This window comes from Puma concolor, chromosome E3, assembly GCF_028749965.1.
Source record: "Puma concolor isolate L17-30 chromosome E3, mPumCon1.1.hap2, whole genome shotgun sequence".
Taxonomy (NCBI): domain Eukaryota; kingdom Metazoa; phylum Chordata; class Mammalia; order Carnivora; family Felidae; genus Puma; species Puma concolor.
The window spans coordinates 3,658,153-3,677,563 of record NC_141682.1 but is presented as its reverse complement, the minus strand read 5'-3'; the positions used below and the strand labels follow the sequence as shown (position 1 = coordinate 3,677,563).

At 54.1% G+C, this 19,411-nt stretch overlaps 1 protein-coding gene across 2 annotated transcripts in view; it reads right to left on the bottom strand.

The window, feature by feature from the left end:
- Positions 1–19,411, bottom strand: part of SDK1 (sidekick cell adhesion molecule 1) — an 888,233-nt gene that overhangs the window by 190,331 nt on the left and 678,491 nt on the right. For both annotated transcript variants that reach the window (XM_086692476.1, XM_086692475.1), the window contains exon 14: positions 15,000–15,136. In XM_086692476.1, coding sequence (XP_086548602.1) covers positions 15,000–15,136 — 137 coding nt within the window. The remainder of the gene's footprint in view (positions 1–14,999; positions 15,137–19,411) is intronic.

Here is a 19,411-nt window from a genome sequence, read left to right as displayed (position 1 = left end):
TCTAAAATAAATCGCAAGAGAAGAAAAGGCCTGTCAGAGAGTTGGTGAGAACCAGGAAGGAGAGGGCAAGCTGTGGCACACAGCGCAGGACTCGCGTGGGAAGGCCCCGTGTGGTGTGCAGGAGAAGACAGCCGTGTGTGTGAGTTCACACGGGGAGGCCCGGAGGGCGGACTCAGAGCCTTTGCAGAACAGAGTTTCAGGCCACCGTGATCGTTCCTGACGCTGGAGCCCTGGAGGACGGGCCGTCCCAGATGTGGCTCACTGGCATCTCTCAGTGTCTGGGGGGCCTGCTGGCTTTGGGGGTTAGTGACAACAAGGGGCCAGGTCCCCCACAGCTGTAAACAGTCATCACTGAATGTCCGCAGGGTAGGAGGCTAGCATCAGCTCTGGGAGTCGGAAGGACGGAGGGACCTTGGGCTCAGCCCGCACCTGCACTGGCCCTGCCCAAGGCCCGCAGAAGCCCTTTAGGTTTTGAATAGATTACCATAACAAGGGCTCCAAAATTACTGAGCCATACAAATCCTGAGACCACCCAGGGAACCGTATGCCCAGGAAGTAAGACAAAAAGGTGGAAAAAAATACATACATATAAAATATGTACTATGTTAATTATATATAAATTATATATACGTGTATAAATTATGTATATAATTATATACGCATATATAAATTATACATATATAATTATATATAAGTTATATACACACATATAAATTATTTATATAATTATACATACATATATGACACATAATTATATATAAATTATATGTACATATATAAGTTATACATAAATTATATATGTATATATAAATTATAATTATACACGCATATATGAATTATATATATAATTACATATAAATTGTGTATATAAATTATTTATATATAAAAAATACATCATAGAAAGTACGAATTCATTAACGAAAATCTGGAAAAGAGAATAAGAGAAGAAAATGAAACAAAATAGGCATAGATCCATTCTACAGTCTTTTAAAACTGTTTTCAAGATTTTTTGAGTGCTTTGTGCAATTATTTTCAAGCTTCTCGGAGAGCAGTCCGCCCTATGTGTCGGCGTCCAGCTCACTGAGCTGCGGGATTGAGTGCGGCGGGACGGCTACCGTTTGCTCCCCTACGTTGAAGTTCCCGCCGTCCCGTGAGAGAAGCGCGGTTTCAGGGCCTAGCCCGGGCCCAGTGAGCTGGCACCCCAGGCCCCTCTCCCACTCAGGAGGCAAGCATGCCCGGCGTCAAGCAGCGGTTTCTCTCGGCCTATTCAAAGGTCCTGTGGACACCGGGAGAGAGGCAGGAATGCTAACTAGTCCTGCAAAGGTCAGGAAGATCCTTGTGCGGGGCTCTGGTTAGAACTGGTCGCCAGAACGGCAAGACTCGAATCAGAGGGGACGCCGCAGCGGCCCGTTTGTGTCAGTTGGTGGAGAATCTTCAGCACGGACACTCTGGAAAGGACACGACCAGGTCCTCGGGATGGACGGGACTCCACCGAGGTGGCACACATCTAGCACAGGTGTCAAAGAACGCTGTGGCTCGGGCCTGCTGTGGCGACCCCGGGAGATAAGGCTGAGGCCTCGGGAGGGCCGGCCATGATCCGCCAGGCTTGGCTGGGGCCGAAAGACACAGACCTGAGTCAGGGAACTTCACTAGACCGGGACAGGGCGGGAAGCAGGCGGCTGCTGCCCAGCCAGGACGAAACCCCAAGGAGCAGACAGGTGAAGTACAGTGTGGTTCCCCACCTGGGGAGGGTTCCGTGCCAGACGTCCCCCGAGAAACAAGCAAGCGTGTGGGGCTGGATGGGAAAAAATGCACCGAGTTTGGCCTTCGAAGTTAAGAACAAAAGCACTGAGCATTTGGGAAATAAATGAATCTCCCTCCCTCACGAGGGAACATGGCCAAGGCAATGACAGGAAAGGCTTTGGGACCTTACATGGTTCACGTCTGAGGGACTGGGGCCTCTGAACTGTGGGTAAGATCCCAGATGTGCCTGAGGCTCGGGTCCACAAGGGGACACACACTCCCGGCGAGGGCCTGAACTGGAGAAGCCATTTGCTTCGGAGAGGTGGAAAGAAGCCAGGAAGGCTGGAAGCAGGGATTGGACAAACCCAAAAGCGTAGGGGGGACCGAGCTGCGGGCAGGAGCCATACCGTGACGGTGGCAGTGCACCCCCACGACGGACAGCTCAAACCCTGGCTGGCCGGTGACAGGGTGGAACTGGGGGGCCCTCTCCGCATAAAAGGTGCCCCCAGCTGTAGGGAAGACACATCCTAGGGCCACTGGTATTCTGCACTGAGTGGTCACAAGGGGCAGACCTGTGCATCAATTTGCATCGGTGTGGGACAGGCTTGGGAAGGGCCCCCCACGAGGTGAGCAGAGGCTGTGGGAGCCTCTGTGGGCTCCCTGCCCACCTCCACATCTTGCGGAGTACAGAGAGAGAGAACCCCCAAGCCCTCCACCTCAGCCCCTCTCTGGGCCTATGACACAGCAGGATAACAAAGATCAGTAAATATCTGGGACACTGGGACAGTAAAATCCTGCATGGACTTTAGAATGGGAGCAAATGCCCTTAACGCGAGGTTCCGTATGCAAAAGCCCAAAGAAAAATGAGCTGAGCCATAAAATACTTCCTAACAACTCTGAGGTTGTTAGAAAATACCTGTATGAGCTACGTTTAGAAGACGGCATTCAAATGATTTGAAGCACAGAGAACAAAGTCTCAGCAACTTGGGCACGCAAAACAGCACAAAGCCATCGGCTTTTAAGCGCGTCATCGCAAGCGGGGATGAAGATGTTCGACATACTGTGTAGTGACAGTCGGGAGCGGCTTCCACACGGAAGCAAATGAGCTCGTGGGGAGCAGTGCGCAAGACAGCTGCCCAGCCCTGCCTGAAAAGACTCTGTGGCCACAGAAGAAAGAGCTGAGCCACACGGCCTTGAGAGCCTCTCTGTGGAGGAAGGAGGGCCCTTTCCGCCTCTCCTAACGATGCCGGGAAGGGGCTTGGGAGAGGCCCCGGGTCCCAGGGAATGCCCTCCAAAAGCTAGTCTCCAACCAGCCGTGGACGTGAGGTGCCCCACTCAAGAAAGCAGTGGCCACTAGAACGTTCTCTACTCGAGAAAAGACACGCCGCCTGTGGGAAATCGCCACCTCAACCCCAAAGCATCATCTTAAACCCAGCACGCTCCGGCCAGGCTGGCCGATCATCCCCCCAGACTGACGCCTCAGTGCGGGCTTGCAGCCCTCCAGCCCAGACCCGGGCTTCCCGGCCGCCCTTGGCCCTCTTCCTTCCAGGGAACTCAGCCATCAGTTCAGAAAAAGCAACCTCCCTGCTCTCTCCTTCCGCCTCTGAACCTCACACCACCACAGCCAGGTCCATCCACCAGCTTCTAGATGCGCTCACATGGCGTCGCTCAATGACTTTGCATGGCTCTCTATGGTTTAGGACTTTGGTCTGGCATCACTTGGTCCCTCTGTGTGCGGGCGTGTGTGTGTGTGTGTGTGTGTGTGCGCGCGCGTGCGCGCGTGCACACACGTGTGCAGTCTGCTTTTATTTTTTTTAAGTTTATTTATTTATTTTGAGAGAGAGAGCATGAACAGGGACAAGCCAGAGAAAGAGAGAGAGAGAATCTGAAGCAGGCTCCACACAGAGCCTGAGGTGGGGCTCAAACTCACAAACTGAGATCATGACCCGAACCCAAACCAAGAGTCAGACGCTTAACCGACTGAACCACCCAGGTGCCCCTGGAGGTCTGCTGCTTTTAAAGAAGATTTAAACATCGTTAAATGAAAATACACATAAAATTGGATATAAAGTGAAAATAAAAACACAAATCCAAAATCACGAAGGAGGGGAAGACAGAGGGATGTTGGGAGCAGCCGGGATGACTCAGGTATCCAGCTAAGCACTCAGTTTAGCTTCGGGTTTCCTGGAGGCCAAAGGAAAAAGCACCGCGCTGGATGGCAGAGTTTGAAAAGAAAGCTGCGGAATTGCTCAGGAGAAACAGACATGTCTTCACGGCAGAGACGCCGGCCGCAGGGATGACCCTGCCCGAGACCCAGCGAGAGAGGCAGAGACCCAGATGTGCTCTTCCAACCTCATGTTTCTTCTGGCACGATTTTAGCAAAGAGCAAGTATGGTATTAACTTGAGGGAGACAGTGTTCCTTTCCAAGTTAAGGAAAAATACATTAACTTCAACCTTGAGGCTCAGGCACCTCATGTGGTGATGGTGACCAAGTTCCCCACCGCGTCACCTCTGAAAGGCGCATAGAGGACGGTCCTCCGGGAATCTGTGTCAGGGCCGTGGAGCTGCGGGATGCTCGTGTGTGGAAGGTGTAGGGCATTGCTAAGTGGAATGTTGGTATTTTAGGAATAATTTGCTTAGAAAGAATACACTTCCATAAAAATTTAAAAAATCAGAAGAACCACGAATGGGAGGAGGAATGTATTAAACGATGAAAAACTTGTTTCAAATCACTATCATATTCATTTCTACGAATTTCAGGAATAGGCCAATCCAACGTATGGAGGAGGAGGGCTGCCGAGTGCCTGCCCTTGCCGGAGAAAGACTGTGGAGAAGGGTCAGGAGGGAACCTCCCCGGTCTGCGGAAACATTTCGTATCTCATTTGCAGTACGAGCTATGTGCTGTGTATGTATTTGTAAAACTTGCTTAAGATCTCTGCATTTCATAATATGTAAATTATGCATCAATAAGCAACCAAAAGTCAATATCATGTATAACAATAAAACCCTGGTAGATATTCCACTGAGATCAGAGAGTGAAAGAGAGGCACTACTGTGCTGATTATTCTTTTAAATTATTCTAACCCTGTAAGTTTTGTTTTATTTTTAATTTAATTTTATTTCAGAGAGAGAAAGGGAGAGAGCATGAGTCGGGGAGAGGGGCAGAGGGAGACAATATCTCAAGCAGGATCCACGCTCTGTGCAGAGCACAAGGCAGGGCTCGATCCCACGACCCAGGGATCATGACCTGAGGTGAAATCAAGAGTCGGACGCTCAACTGACCGAGCCACCCAGGCGCCCCTACCCTGTGAGATTATTTTTTTAAAAAAACAGGAAACAATAAATTTCTATTACTTGGAGAAGATATGATTGCCTACCTTGAAAACAAAGAGGACCGACTGGAAAATCCTTAGAATAATAAGAGAATACGGAAAGCGGCTGGATGGAGAACAAACACTGGAACCAGGGCCGTAGCCACCGCCCAAAATTCAGAACTAGCTGCCAGACAGAATAGAAAGGAGATCCCACTCTCAGTAGCAGCAAGACGGAATCTTAGGATAACCTCAACAAAAAAGTGTCAAACCAATGGGTGCAAACCTGCTAACTTCCCTAGACGATTCAAAAAAAGAGCTAATGCAACGGAGAAAAGCATGTTATTTTCTGGATGGGAAGACAGAATCTCCAAGAAGTCAGTTCTCATCAAACTTCTCATAAGCTTAATGTCACTAAAAAGTCAATGGGACTATTTTTGAAACCTGACAAAATAATTCCGATTTTTTTTAAGAAAAATAAACAGGCAACAAGAACTAGCAAAAATCCGATAAGACGAAAGAACTTTGCTTTATCAGCAATTAATACACATTTTGGAACTAAAACAACTAAAATATAAACTAGGCCAAAAACCAGATGATGAATCGATGATCCAAATAAACCCCCCTAAACAGACTTTTATATAAACAGGGCCTCTTAATACATAAAAAGGGAAACATTCATAAATAAATGGATTATTCAATGAACTGTGTTGGGAAGATGAGGGTCATTTGGAAAAAATAACAATTCTAAGTTCAAACTTATATCTAAGTTCAGATGAGTTTTTAAGAGTTAAATGTGTGAAAAAGTAAAGGTTTAAAAATCAGATGAGAGGAGCCTGGATGGCTCAGTCGATTAAGCATCCGACTTCAGCTCAGGTCATGATCTCACAGTCCGTGGGTTCAAGCCCTGCATCGGGCTGTGTGCTGACAGCTCGGAGCCTGGAGCCTGCTTCGGATTCTGTGTCTCCCTCTCTCTCTGCCCCTAACCCACTCGCATTCTGTCTCTGTCTCTCTCAAAATAAATAAACATTAAAAAAAAAATTAAAAAAAACCCAGATGAGAACTTATAGAACATGTATTTTATGCTTACAAGTGTTGAAGTATCCAAACATAAAAGCAGCGAAATAAATCGTAAACGAAAATACCAATAGATTTAACTATATAAAAACCAAATACTTCTGTATGTCAAAAAGTAATACACAAAAATCAAGAGTAAAAAGTAAATTGAAAAAATACGTGTCACAAATGACAGGAAAAAAACCCTAAGGCTTTGATACAAAAATAGAGGAAAAGAAATTGACAGATCATAGAGACAAAGCACAAAAAGCCAAGGAACTTGGAAAAATGCGTTCAGGAGGATCAGTAATCAAAGGATAGTGCGAAGTAAAAATCCTCTGAATGAAAACATAGGAGAATATCTTTGTAAACTTCGGAGGAGGAAAAGTATTCTTTAGTGTTTCCTTCTGGATATTTTCACGTGCTGACGTCCTGCCTTTGCTGGTGACCTAAGGGCCTGGTTTGCCTATCGGGTGATTCGATATGGCTGCTAGTGCTACTTGGAGCAGCAGGCTGGGGACAGCATCACCCACCCCCAGGGGGAGACCTGGGACAGCGCCCCCTCCCCCTAGGAGGAGACCTGGGACAGCACCCCCACAGATGAGGAGATCTGGGAATAGGGCCCCCCGGAGAGGAGACCTGGGGGCAGCCCCCCTCCCAGAGGAAGAGACAGGGGGCACTGCTTGGAGGAAATGCTACAAGGGAGTTGACCTGAGACAGAAGGTAGGAATGGGGAGAGAATTCCAGACAGGCTGAGCGAGGGGCAGCGGCACCGGGAATTAGGCGCGTTCAGGGGTCTAGGAGCCACACCTTGTCGCTCAAGCATGATCAGCGGAGCGAGTGGCTGGAGGTAAACCTGGAGAGGCAGGTGGCGGTCGGACGGAAACAGTGCTGGATACCACGCTCATCGGCTGAGAATCTAGACTTTAAGCGATGAAATCTCTACGTAGGAAAGAGGGCTGGCTGTCTGGCTAGAACACGGGCTCGGGACTAGTGTCCGAGCTGTCTGGAGCCCTACGCGCTCTGGGGGACCTGAGGCAGATTACGGAGGCACACGAGGCTCGCGCGCAGCCCTGCCGTGGCGCCTCCTCTGAGGGGCCACAGGGTTTCGAGCGGGGAAAGGCCTTCGCGCGGGCACGTGTGTGTTTGCAGGGCTCCCGCTGGCGTCTCGGTGAGGGTGGGCCTGAGGAGGCGACGTGGAAGGACTCAGGTGATGGGGAGGCGGCCAGTCGGGGCAGAGGTGGCGGGAACGGAGAAGCGGCACGGGCCGGACAGACACGAGGTCAAACGACAGAAGTTACTGAAGATTTGTGGAGGACGGGGGACGGTCTGTGTTTCTAACTTGGAGAAGAAGGTACTTGGGGGAAACGTGATGAGTTCCAGTCTGACAGTTTGAGTCTGCTGAGCCCGTGGGTCAGCTGGGCACGAGTGTCTGGGGCCCAGGGCCGAGGTCAAGGTCATGAACATGTTATTAGGGCGGCAGCTTGGGGGCGAGAGGTGAGCCGCGGCGGCGCGGGGGTCACTGCGGGGGGCGCGGGGGTGGGCACAGAGGAGGTAAAGACCTGTGGGCCGAGCAAGCAAAGCAGAGAGTGCCAGCATTTGCGGGGAGGAGAGGAAAACGCGGGCGGGATGGCCCGAGAGATGGAAGGATAAGGGTTAAGAACCAAGAGGGGGGCGGGAGTCGAGCCAAGGGAGCCAAGTGGTGGGGGAGCGTGTGGCGGGGGTCCAGAGCACAGGTGCACCGCCGTTCAGGACGACCACGACCGCCCGCCGCCCGTCTCTCAGGACAGCGATGTCATAGCTTCCGCGGGAAGGGCGGCTGGTGTGAATGAGAGACGAGGGGGTGATTCTCCGGCGAGGAGGGAAAAGCCCGGAGGGAAGCAGAGCTGGAAGAGAGAGGGTGGACAGGCATTAACTCCCGGAGGACCTGGGGCAGAGGGGCCAAGGGCGTCTGTGTTGGGCAGGAGTTCAACTTGCAAGGGACTGTAGTGATTGCTTTCACTCTGTGCTTGAAGTAATTTCTCAATTTTTTAAAGATTTATTTATTTATTTTCAATGTTTATTCTTAAGAGAGAGAGATACAATGTGAGCAGGGGAGGAGGAGGGGAGGGGCAGAGAGAGAGGGAGACACAGAACCCGAAGCAGGCTCCAGGCTCTGAGCTGTCGGCATAGAGCCTGATGCGGGGCTCGAACTCAGGAACCACAAAATCCAGACCTGAGCTGAAGTTGCACGCTTAACTGACTGAGCCACCCAGGCGCCCCATTTTCTAAATTTCTTTTAAAGAGAGAGAGAGAGGGGCGCCTGGGTGGCTCAGTCGGTTAAGCGTCCGACTTCGGCTCAGGTCACGATCTCACGGTCCGCGAGTTCGAGCCCCGCGTTGGGCTCTGGGCTGACGGCTCAGAGCCTGGAGCCTGCTTCCGATTCTGTGTTTCCCTCTCTCTCTGCCCCTCCCCGTTCATGCTGTGTCTCTCTCTGTCTCAAAAATAAATAAAGGTTTAAAAAAAAAATTTAAAGAGAGTGAGAGAGAGCATGTGAGTGGGGGAGAGGGGCAGAGGGAGAGAGAGAGAGGGAGAGAGAGGGAGAGAGAGGGGGGAAGAGGGAGAGAGAGGGGGGAAGAGGGAGACAGAGAGAGGGGGAGACAGAGAGAGGGGGAGAAGGAGAGAGAGGGAGAGAGAGGGGGAGAGGGAGAGAGAGGGGGAGAGGGAGAGAGAGGGGGAGAGGGAGAGAGAGGGGGAGAGGGAGAGAGGGGGGAGAGGGAGAGAGGGGGAGAGGGAGAGAGAGGGGGAGAGGGAGAGAGAGGGGGAGAGGGAAAGAGGGGGAGAGGGAGACAGAAGGGGAGAGGGGGAGAGGGAGACAGAGGGGGAGAGGGAGACAGAGGGGGAGAGGGGGAGAGGGGGGGAGAGGGAGAGAGGGGGAGAGGGAGAGAGAGGGGGAGAGGGAGAGAGGGGGAGGGGGCAGAGAGGGGGAGAGGGAGACAGAGGGGGAGAGGGAGACAGAGGGGGAGAGGGGGAGAGGGGGAGAGGGAGACAGAGGGGGAGAGGGGGAGAGGGGGAGAGAGGGGGAGGGGGAGAGAGGGGGAGAGGGAGAGAGAGGGGGAGAGAGGGGGAGGGGGAGAGAGGGGGAGAGGGAGAGAGAGGGGGAGAGAGGGGGAGAGAGGGGGAGAGGGGGAGAGAGGGGGAGAGGGGGAGAGAGGGGGAGAGGGGGAGAGAGGGGGAGAGGGAGAGAGAGGGGGAGAGGGAGAGAGAGGGGGAGAGGGAGAGAGAGGGGGAGAGGGAGAGAGAGGGGGAGAGGGAGAGAGAGGGGGAGAGGGAGAGAGAGGGGGAGAGGGAGAGAGAGGGGGAGAGAGGGGGGAGGGGGGGAGAGGGAGACAGAGGGGGAGAGGGAGACAAAGGGGAGAGAAGGGGGAGGGGGAGAGAGAGAGAGAGAAATTGAAAGAATCTTAAGCAGCCTCCATGCTTAACATGGAGCCCCACGTGGGGCTGAATCCCACGACTGCAATCACGACCTGAGCCTAAATTAAGAGTTGGATGATCAACCGACTGAGGATCGACTCCGTCTGATCCTCGAGCTGAGCCACCCAGGCGTCCCAGTTTCTAAATTCTTACCAGTGAGCATGCCTAAGTTTAATAATCCGAATTACAAAGTTATTTTATATTTTAATTAACTTCAAATATTTTAAGGCGTGATGGCCAAACCGTAACTACAAATACCCACGTCTGTTAAAAAACTGAGAGACGAACTCAGTGGAACGACATAACCTGGATTTTTTGTATAAGTGGGTTTGTCACCCGCGACTACGTGCCGGGGGACACGAGCTAAGGCTGGGAAAAATTCACGGGAAAGGGACCATCTTTCCAGTTGGTGAAAGACCTCAAGTATTGTATTCGAGCCGTGGAAGGAGGGCCTTCGTCCAGTCCCGCTCACGGAGCACACGAAGGGCTCAGCTTGGGGCACAGACTAAGCCAAGTGCCGCCTCTCCCAAATACCCGGGTTATCACGGAAGCTCACGGAAACCCTCGCAGGGCTCTCATCCAAATACCAAACGGACACATCCTAAAGGTTCTGGGTAGCTCATTAATTCACGAAGGAGCCAGTAAGATGCTACGAATGTATCAAGAGAGAGTTCAAACGGCGCACCTGTGTCAACAATCAGCAATGCCGAAATGAATTCACAAACAGGTGCAAGCTCGGTGGGTCACTATCTCCAGGGCCACAACTAGTGACTCCAAGAACCGCTGATAACCAGACGCGATGTATTTGCATTTCTATGGACAAGGATGATTTGCATTACTTACGTTTTCTCCGCGGCCTAGGGAGCTGTAACACGGCTCGAAAGCAATGAAAGGTGCCGGCCTCTACGGAGTCAGAGAGCCCCGCAGCCTGCTGCAGGAGCCGCGCGGTAATCTGTGTTTGATCTGTCTCCGAGTCCACTTCAAAGCCTCGCGCAGTGCCTTCCGGCGCTGTCCCGCCTTATCGTCATAATCTCAAAGAAAGATTACTCTTGATCCAATTCAACGAGCACTTAAGAGACTGGGCCAAGCGCTCTCGCTGTTCCCCGCAATTCCCCACCAGTTTACGGGGTCCGTGCTATCAAGCCGCAAGAATCCCTGTGCCCTCGTAACGCAGGCCCCCCAGGCTCCCTTGTCTCCCACTAGACCCCATGTGTTCTCAGCACTCTCCCCCCCCCCCCCCCGGGTCATGTACCTCGAACTGGGTCTTGGGACACTGCTGCCCTCCTTGAGCCCCGGCTCGGCAAGGAGACGTATCAAACTCTGCAGAGCGAGGCGATCCACAGGACGCCCGTGAGGGCCCAACACGCTCTCCGTACGGGGTTTCAACTCCAGGCAAATGCACGGACAAACGCTCAGCTTAAGCTCCAGAGTTCTGCTCCATAGAAGCTCTGGAGAGACCTCTCGAAACGGCTGGCATGTGGTGAGAGCAGGTGCTGCAAGGGGCCTGCCCACCCCCCCGCCTCCACTAACCAGGCCAGTCTGGCCCCTGCAGGAGGCCGGGTTTCCAGGAGAACGGCAACCCAATCAGCCTGCCAGGGGAAGCTGGCTGCAGACGGTGTCCCAAGTAGCCGGATGGATGGACTGCTGGATGGAGTCATTTAGAATCGCCCACTTGCACAGCGTGGGGTGTAGGCCAAATATAATTTCCATTTTACCGTATTGCTGCTAAGCTGTTCTTTCTGACCATAATTAGCTAGCCTGTTCGGCTGTTTCTTAAGGACACCGCTTCCTAATAAAAATCCAAACCAGATCCTTGGCCCAGGGGACAGTGCTGGTCTTCCTACTGGCCGTGGCTGGAAGGCGGACAACAGGGTGGACAGCTTCCACATAGCCTGCACTCGTATCCCGTGCAGTAGAAATCAGGATCGGCCCAGAGACGACCACCTAATCCGCTCTAGATTCTTCGTGTAAGGATAATAATGCTTGGGGCAAAAATAATAATAGTGTAGAATACTCTAGATTCTTCTATATCACATGCTCTGGAAGAAAACCAGATGGGAGTCTCAGCCAGCTCCAGAAAGGTCCAGGCAGGAGAGCCAGAGGCTATCGAGGGGCTAATGATGCTCTTAGGACCCTCTGCAGTGACGTGAAGGGACTGGACGCCCACGGAGTCGTCCCGTCTGAGCCAGGCTCTCTGTTGGCCATTACGGGTACCAGGAGTGTTGGGCCCAGGCCGCCCTTAGGGGGTTCAGTCTTGGCAGAAGGCACATCCGCAGACCAGCGGCTATTACATGTGGGACTAAATAGTCAAGGGGAATACACGGAGTGGTGTGGGGACTTTCGGTCTGGGCACGATGGGGTCGTGGGTCAAGGAGAGGTTTAGAGGAAAGCCATATTTGAGCTGGGACATGAAGACCGAGGAAGAGTTCCCACCAACCCCCCCACCCCCCCACCCCCCCAGCAGATGCTCTCGCACGATCCCGCGACCTTCCGGCCCAACACCCCTGTCGTAGTAGTCCCTGCGGAAGCTGGCTGCCTCTGAACGTGCCTTGAGCCTCACGCTTTGGGGCTGATGCTGCCCCTGTCCTCTGCCCGGCCCAAGGGTCGAGGCCTGTGCCCTTTGGAGGCTCTCTGATTGACCTCGCACTCCCCCAGCACCGGCGCGTACCTCGGTGGGAGCTCGTTATGGGGCAGGACGCGGTGACGAGCCTGGCCTTCCCCCTGCCGTTAACCAGCGGGGACTGGTCACCTCGGCTCCGCATCCCGGCCCGCGGCGGAGTGCTCCGCGTGAAGCAGGTGCCCGACGAGGACCTCGTGTGGCGTGAATGGACAGATGGGTGGAAGGAATGACTGCGTGTGAAGCCCGTGCCCGATTCGAGCAAGATGCCCGACTGGCAGAGCCGAGAGCTCCCGCAGTTTGATGAGAAAACAGCTGGTGTGCGCATTTTGAGGCAGTGTCTTATTTTAGTAAATCGAGGATGCTCGAGCACCTGACTTTCAGGAGGGGGTCTAGGACCGTCACCTGAGTCCACCACAGGGGGCGCTACCGGAGAGACCCGAGTCAGTTCACCTGCTGAGTGCCTACCGAGCGTCAGGGACCTAGGACACAGACACGAAGGACGCCCGGGCCTGGTCTCTGCTCCTGTCTCACTCTCTCCACGCAGACCATCGTCCGGCCCCACGCTTCTCACAGGTCGCCTGACCAGGACACCCTGAGGAAAACCTTACCTTCTCAGGTGTTTTTAATGAATACTGCCAATGACTCCCCTCTCTGAGCGGACAGCGGTGTATAGACAGGTCCCCATTCACACCCTGACCCCCGATGGGAAGGAAGAGACCACATGGGCCGTCAGAGAAGCCTCCGGCAAGGGAAGCAGGGCCTGGGCATCGGGCACCTCGTCCTCAGATGGTGCTCAAAACGGAGGCCGTGGTCGCCAAGGGTGTAAATTTAGAAACGCGGGAGTTGGGACTAAAATACCCCTTCTGGGACGTCCCTCCATGGACTGGTTTGGGAGGTGCCCAACGCAAGTACGGGCAGGTTCACGGAGCGGCTCCCTTTAATCTCTACACGGACCAGAACCCAAGGCCACCAAGCCTTCACCTCTGTCATTCGCCACCGAGGTGCGAGAGAGAAGCGTCTGCCCCGTGAGACTTCTTTGTAAATGCCTGATACTCACTAAGAGCAGGGCCTCCGGAGGCAGACAGCCCGGGTGGAGTCCCGCCCTCAGCCACCGCTAGCCGTGTGACTTCCAGCCCGTGACTTACTCTGCACGTCGGGCCCCTGAGCTGTGAAGAGAGCATCAACCAGTGCCTGCTGGGGCACGGGCGCGTGATGATCTGAAGGAGGATACAGCGTCAGGACGGAGGGCAAGTACAACAGATAATTAGCAGAAGCTCGGGGAGTTAAGTCAGCAATTACACAAGAGCATGCGAGCTGGCGAGCGCCTGGGAAAAGCAGTCACCAAGACCGGAGGACGTCTCTGCCTGCAGAACTGAGCGGGCCAGCGAGCCATGTGGACTTTGGCCAGGCTGACTCAGGTTTCAGCAGAGGGCACCCTGAGAGAGAACCATTCCCAGCTGTCCTGGAACAGGGACCCAATTATAATGACAATGTCGCGATGAGACAAGCCAGGGGCCCCGTGATGTTGACCGTCACAGGAGTCCGGCTCCTTGTGGTCTGGCTAGCTCCTCGCTGGGGGAGGCCCAGGAGGAGTTTGGAATAACGGCTGAGGGACGACGCTAGCTTGGATGGCGAAAGCTTACACTGAGCCAGCGCTCTGGAAAGCGTCTTCAAGGAGGTGACAGTGAAGGGTGACGGTCCAGCCCCCCGTGAGCATTCCAGACGAGGGAAACGGGGCCATGCGGGCCACCCATGAAACCAGCGTGCCTGGCACATGCTGGGCACAGAGCAGAGTGGGAAGGGGGAGGTAGGTGACAGTGCTCAGGCTCTGAGGAAGGTTTCCTTCTAAGCCCTGTGGGGGCGGGGGGAGATGTTAAGATCAGTGTCCCTGCCTGGGTAAGAATGCTTTGGAAGAGAAGAAGATTAGAGGCAGGGGCACCAGTCGGAGGCTGTCCTGGTGACAGAGACCGGACCCTGCAGAGCTGTGTCCGAGAACGCAGAGCGCGGATGTGGGCGTGGGGTCGGGTGAGGAGAAAGGGGCCCGGGGCCATTCGTGGCATTCGTCACCAAGGAGGCCTCGGGGCTGGAATGGAGATTAGAAAGGCTGCACCAAGGCACTGAGGACGGTCAGGGTTCAAAGGAGTTGAATTCACTCTGGAGGTGTGGGAGACCACTGGACAGAGACATGGAGGAACGGGGCCCCGAGCGTGACTCTGGAGGATTAGGATGCTGGAGAACCCAGATGTCAAGGAAAAGACGCCCCTTGGAATCACAGGGATGCCCTGACTTCCCGAGAAGAGAGTGGAGGGGGCAGGGGAGGAGCCGCTGGCCCACGGAGAGGAGGGGAGAACGGCGGCAGGGCGGGGAGCAAAGCCAGCTCCTGCTGGCGGAGGCCAAGGCGTGGGGGAAGGGAGAACGGGAAGGCCCAGAGAATACTTAGCCCGCGTCCGAGCCAGAGGAGACAGGCAGAAACGCTAACTAGTGCTGTTGCTGGCTCCCAAGCAGCCCCAGGGGGCGGCCCTATTCCCCGCGTCCAAGTTCACCCTTGGGACGGTCCCGACGGGTGTGCGCACAGCTTCCCTGTGGGGCTCAGGCCCAGACGGGAAGCTCCCTGCTCTTCCTTCTCGTCCCTCCCAGCCTCCCACGGCACCCTGCATCTTTCCCAAAATCCAGAGTGGGGTTCTTCATTTGGAACTCCGTAAAGCGTCATCACATCTTTCCTCTGGTTTGGGGTCTGTGCCAGAAGTACAGGTCAAGGACACTGAGTGCGCGGAGAGAAATCCGTCCACGGCAACAACTCTGCTTCAGCACTTACTGTTTTCAGACAGCTCCACGATGTAATAGAGGACTGGGCTGTTTCCGTCAAAGGGTCGAACCCACGAGAGCGTCACGGCGTGGCTGTGGGAAGAGTTCAGGCTGGCCAGGAGGTTCTGAGGTGAATGAGGCAGTTCACTTGGGCGCAAAGGAACAGGAAGAAAAAAAGGGTGCACATCAGAATCGACGGTTAGCCCGGTTCTCACATCGCACAGTCCCGGTGGGGAATGTTTTGAAAACGGAAACATAAACTATGCCCCAGACACAAATTCTGAGCACCTCTCCGCCCGAAAACCTTCTCCATTAACAATGTGGTTGTTTCGCCAAAGATATTTGATTTAATCCTTCTGGTAGAGATTAAAGGGATGATTGATGGCTTTGGGATTAGATGGGGAGGGAGTGCCAAGTTTTACACAGTATAGTATTTAATTGAGAAAACTCAGTCAGCAATTTGTTCTTACAACCCGAAGCTGTTAATGGGAAGGCGGAGAGCCACAGAAACAGGAAAGGGCCTAGGAAATAAGATTTAACTTTGGAAATTTTGGAACCTAGTCACTTGGGCTCATTCGCCAAAATGCCCACAGGTATCCCCAGAGAGTGGCTGCCTCTTCTTTGACCACATGACGTTGTGGCGTCATTCTGTCTTCTGCGAGATAACGGGGTTCGGGGAAAGAACTCAGGGGAATGTGGAGAAAATTCGAAAACCCCATGGAAATAGTAAACAGAACATCAGCAGGGCTGTAGAATGGAAACACAGTTGAAGCAAATAAATACAGAAAGGGGTTTACTAATAGAAAAGGTCTTTACTGGGACTTACTGGTGACAAAGCTTCAAAGTCCAATTGTATGGTTTCTCCTCAGTCTGCAACCATACAATCCCTTTCTTTCTCTCCCTCCCTCCCTCCCTCCCTCCCTTCCTCCCTTCCTCCCTTCCTTCCTTCCTTCCAGAGAGTAAGTGCAGGAGGGGCAGAGAGAGACTGGGAGAGAGAATCCCAAGCAGGCTCCATGCCGGCAGCACAGAGCCCAAGGTGGGGATCGAACTCACGAACAATGAGACCATGACCTGAGCCAAAATTGAGAGCCGGATGCTTAACTGACTGAGCCGCCCAGGCGCCCCTGCAATCGCACCATCCTAGCCCCAGTCTGGTGCTTAACCTTCATGTCTCACAAATCTGGGAGCAGCACCCTGTTTCGTGGCCGTCGGGAACAGCTTTCTCTATAAACGTCCTCAGGTGGTACTGGGAGAGGGGTGCCATGTGGACCCGTTTCACCCACTTAGCTAGTCTGTGGTCTCTCTGAGACATCAATTACTGCCGACCCACATAGGTCGGCACAAAGAGCCATAAGTGTACTTGATATTTTTAATTTAAAAAGCGTACTCATTACACTTTGAAATTTATTAAGCTGTTATGTGTGTGCAGCTACCTAAGAAACACAGCTCTCTCTGACCCAGGCACACGGTTAATAAACAAACTAATATTTCCAGGGTAGACGGAGACTTTAAATTAGTACAATAAAGAATCAACTTGAGCCTGAAATGTTGGCTTGTTTTCTCTTTAGTTGTGAATTAGGTTTTAAATCAGAAAGGGAGCTTTTATTTCTGTTGAGCTCTCCAGTAACTGATTCTTCCTTAAATTCCCAGTGAAGACGCCTATGAAGGACGTGCCAGGAAAAAATATCTCTTCTCCTTTCCCTGTGCCCCATTTTCCTAGTGGAATTGGGTTGTTCTCAAACTAAACCACAGTTGTTGAAATTGTCCCAACCTGAAAACAAACTGAGATAGACTTGGGTAAGTATTCCAAATAAGACTGTGGTATCATAAAGAATTGGTCTGGTCTCTGCCCCAGCTCCCTGGGGTGGAACTTCTAAGCCCTTGGAATTTCCTGAGGGGCTGTCTTAGCTGTTCATGGTGGGCCCGTCAGGCCACACCTGTGTTTTGCCAACAGCGTCACTCGTGGGGGGGGGGGGGCCTGCAGAGTTCCAGGAGGGGGCTCGCCTGCTGGAGAGACCAGCCGTGTGGTTAGAGGGCTGGGGCGTCGAGCCAGTGAGATCAGCCAGACCTTCTGATCTCCTGGAAATGGAGGGGCGGGAGCAGGGGCCCGAGCCAGTGATAATGACGCCCCAGCCAAACTATGGACACCAAGCTCAGCTGAGCTTCCTAGTCGGGAATCGGACACGTGTGGAAGCTTTGTGTTTGGGACCCTCCCAGACCTTGCCGTTGCCTCTCTTTGTACGTCTGGTCCGGATTTTATCCTCTATAGTAAGACCGAAATCAGGCACTTAACCGAGTTCTGTGGGTTGTTCTAGGGAATCACCCATCCTGCTGGGGTGGCGGGAAGCTTCAAATGCTAGGGGGTCGGTCAGAACCACAGGTGGCCCGGGGGCCGCGGAGCTGCGGCTGGTGTCTGCGGTGGGGCACGGTGCCCTTCACCTCCGGGGAGTCGGTGTCAGGACCGCACTGCAAAGACTTGCCCAAGCCGGGGGGCTGGCTGACGTGACCAGCACTAACTCAGAGGACTGACAGGGCGGGTTGGTGCCCGGGACCGTCGTTCATGTGCGGACACTGCCCCACACGGGCCCGAGGCCCCCCACCACCGACTCACCGCCAAGTCAGGAGACGTGCGGGTGGCCCGAGGCCCCGGAGGCAGACGCAGCCTCCGCGAGAGCCTGAAGGGGCCGGGGGGACGGAGAAGAGGTCCCGGGAGACCCTGGGCGGCATCTTACAGTGAGTGGGCAGGAGGCACTTCCAGTGACACGCTGCGGGGGGATTCTCTCTGGGGGTTGACGGGCACGGATCATTGTCCTCACTGAAACTGGGGTGTGGGGCCCTTCTTTGGGTCGGTGGTTACACTGCAGAATCTCCACTCCCACCACCGTCCCCCCTTCACACACACGCGCCTCTAAGCAGTCACCACGTCCTACCTACCCTCCTTAGAAACGCCCGTAACGCCAACCCGTCTGCTTCGTCGCCACTGACCAGCTTTAGCCCACCCGACACACGCTGTCCCAAGGGCCACGCCACACGGTCCTCCCGCCCGTCCTGCCTGCTGCCGCTGTACGGGGTCCTGCCATGTGCTCCCCCCTGCGCCCGCGACGACTCCCTGCTACACAGCTCAGCCTCTAGCCCACACTGGCTGCTCTCCTGAGCGTCACGCTTCCAGCCACAGTGAAGGCCTTGTGGCTCCCCGAGTCCAGCCACCCCGTGACCTGTGTGCACTCACACGGGACGTCCCATCGATGGGAGAGTCGCGCCAATCAGAAAATCCATCTCAGCCTCCGAGGCTCGGCTTCCCTCTCACCCACGAGTAATTCTTGAGCAGAACCAACCACTTCTATCTCACTGCAATCTACAGATTTTTCAGTTCAGGAAACATCTTGAAGCCCTACGGGAGCAGGAACCCTACTGCATCCTGCTTGATTATGGATCTGCCTCCCTTCTCCAGGGAAGGAACATTTCTCTTCTCCCTTCTCTGCCTTTTTTCCTTGATCTTGGCATCGCCAACGCTGGCATAGAGTGGGCACGCAGTAAAATGTGGGGCGGACGGACGGACCAACCGATACGGGAGTGGATGGGTTAACAAACGAACACTCCCCAAGCCGGGGGCCATATGTGGAGTGTAGGGACACGGAGGGAGAGGCTGTCACAGTCCTGCTCTCGAGAGCTGAAACGCTGAGGGGGAGCACGAGGCCCGTATACAGGCTGAGACGAGGCAAGGCATCGCAGGTCAGGAGCCGTGGGATGGTTCTGGAAATAACGGTGGGCGGGCTGCAGGGCGGAGCTGCAGGAAGGGCCGTCTGTGGAAGAAGTGGGGGTCGCATGGCTGGGAAGGGTGTGGGTGAGCGGAGGAGGAGGGAAGGCTCCCTTGGGCACGGAGGACAGGAAGGAGAAGGGGCTGCTGAAGGTGCAGGTAAGACTAGGGGGAGGTTTGGAGCAGCAGCGGGAACACGGGGTTTGCACTGAGTCATGGAAGAAGGCAAGTAAGAGACACCCGTATTCAAAATTTCTGGGCTATCTGTGTGACGTTGACTCTCCAGGGCTACAACTGGGACCCCGAGGGCGACTCACTGGAAAGTGTCTGAGAGACACAGGAGGCAGTCAGGAGAGGGGACAGACCGGGAGACAAAAGCTGGGCTAGAGGTTAAGGAGCCAGCATCCACGGCCGACATATACATCCGGACTCCAAGAGGAGATCCGGGGAGCGAGAGGTGGGGGCACACGGCAGGCTGGGGACAAGACTGGCCATTGTGGACCCGAGGCTGTGAAGAGACAGTCTGCTCTCGTTCAGCCTGTGGCCCCTGAGAAACTCCTGTGTCCCCACACACCTCGTCTAGGGGCCTAAAGTGGCTGTGCAAGATCGAATCCTGAATTCTGAAAGTACAGCTTTCCCACAGCTGGGAAAATATGGGGCTTCTC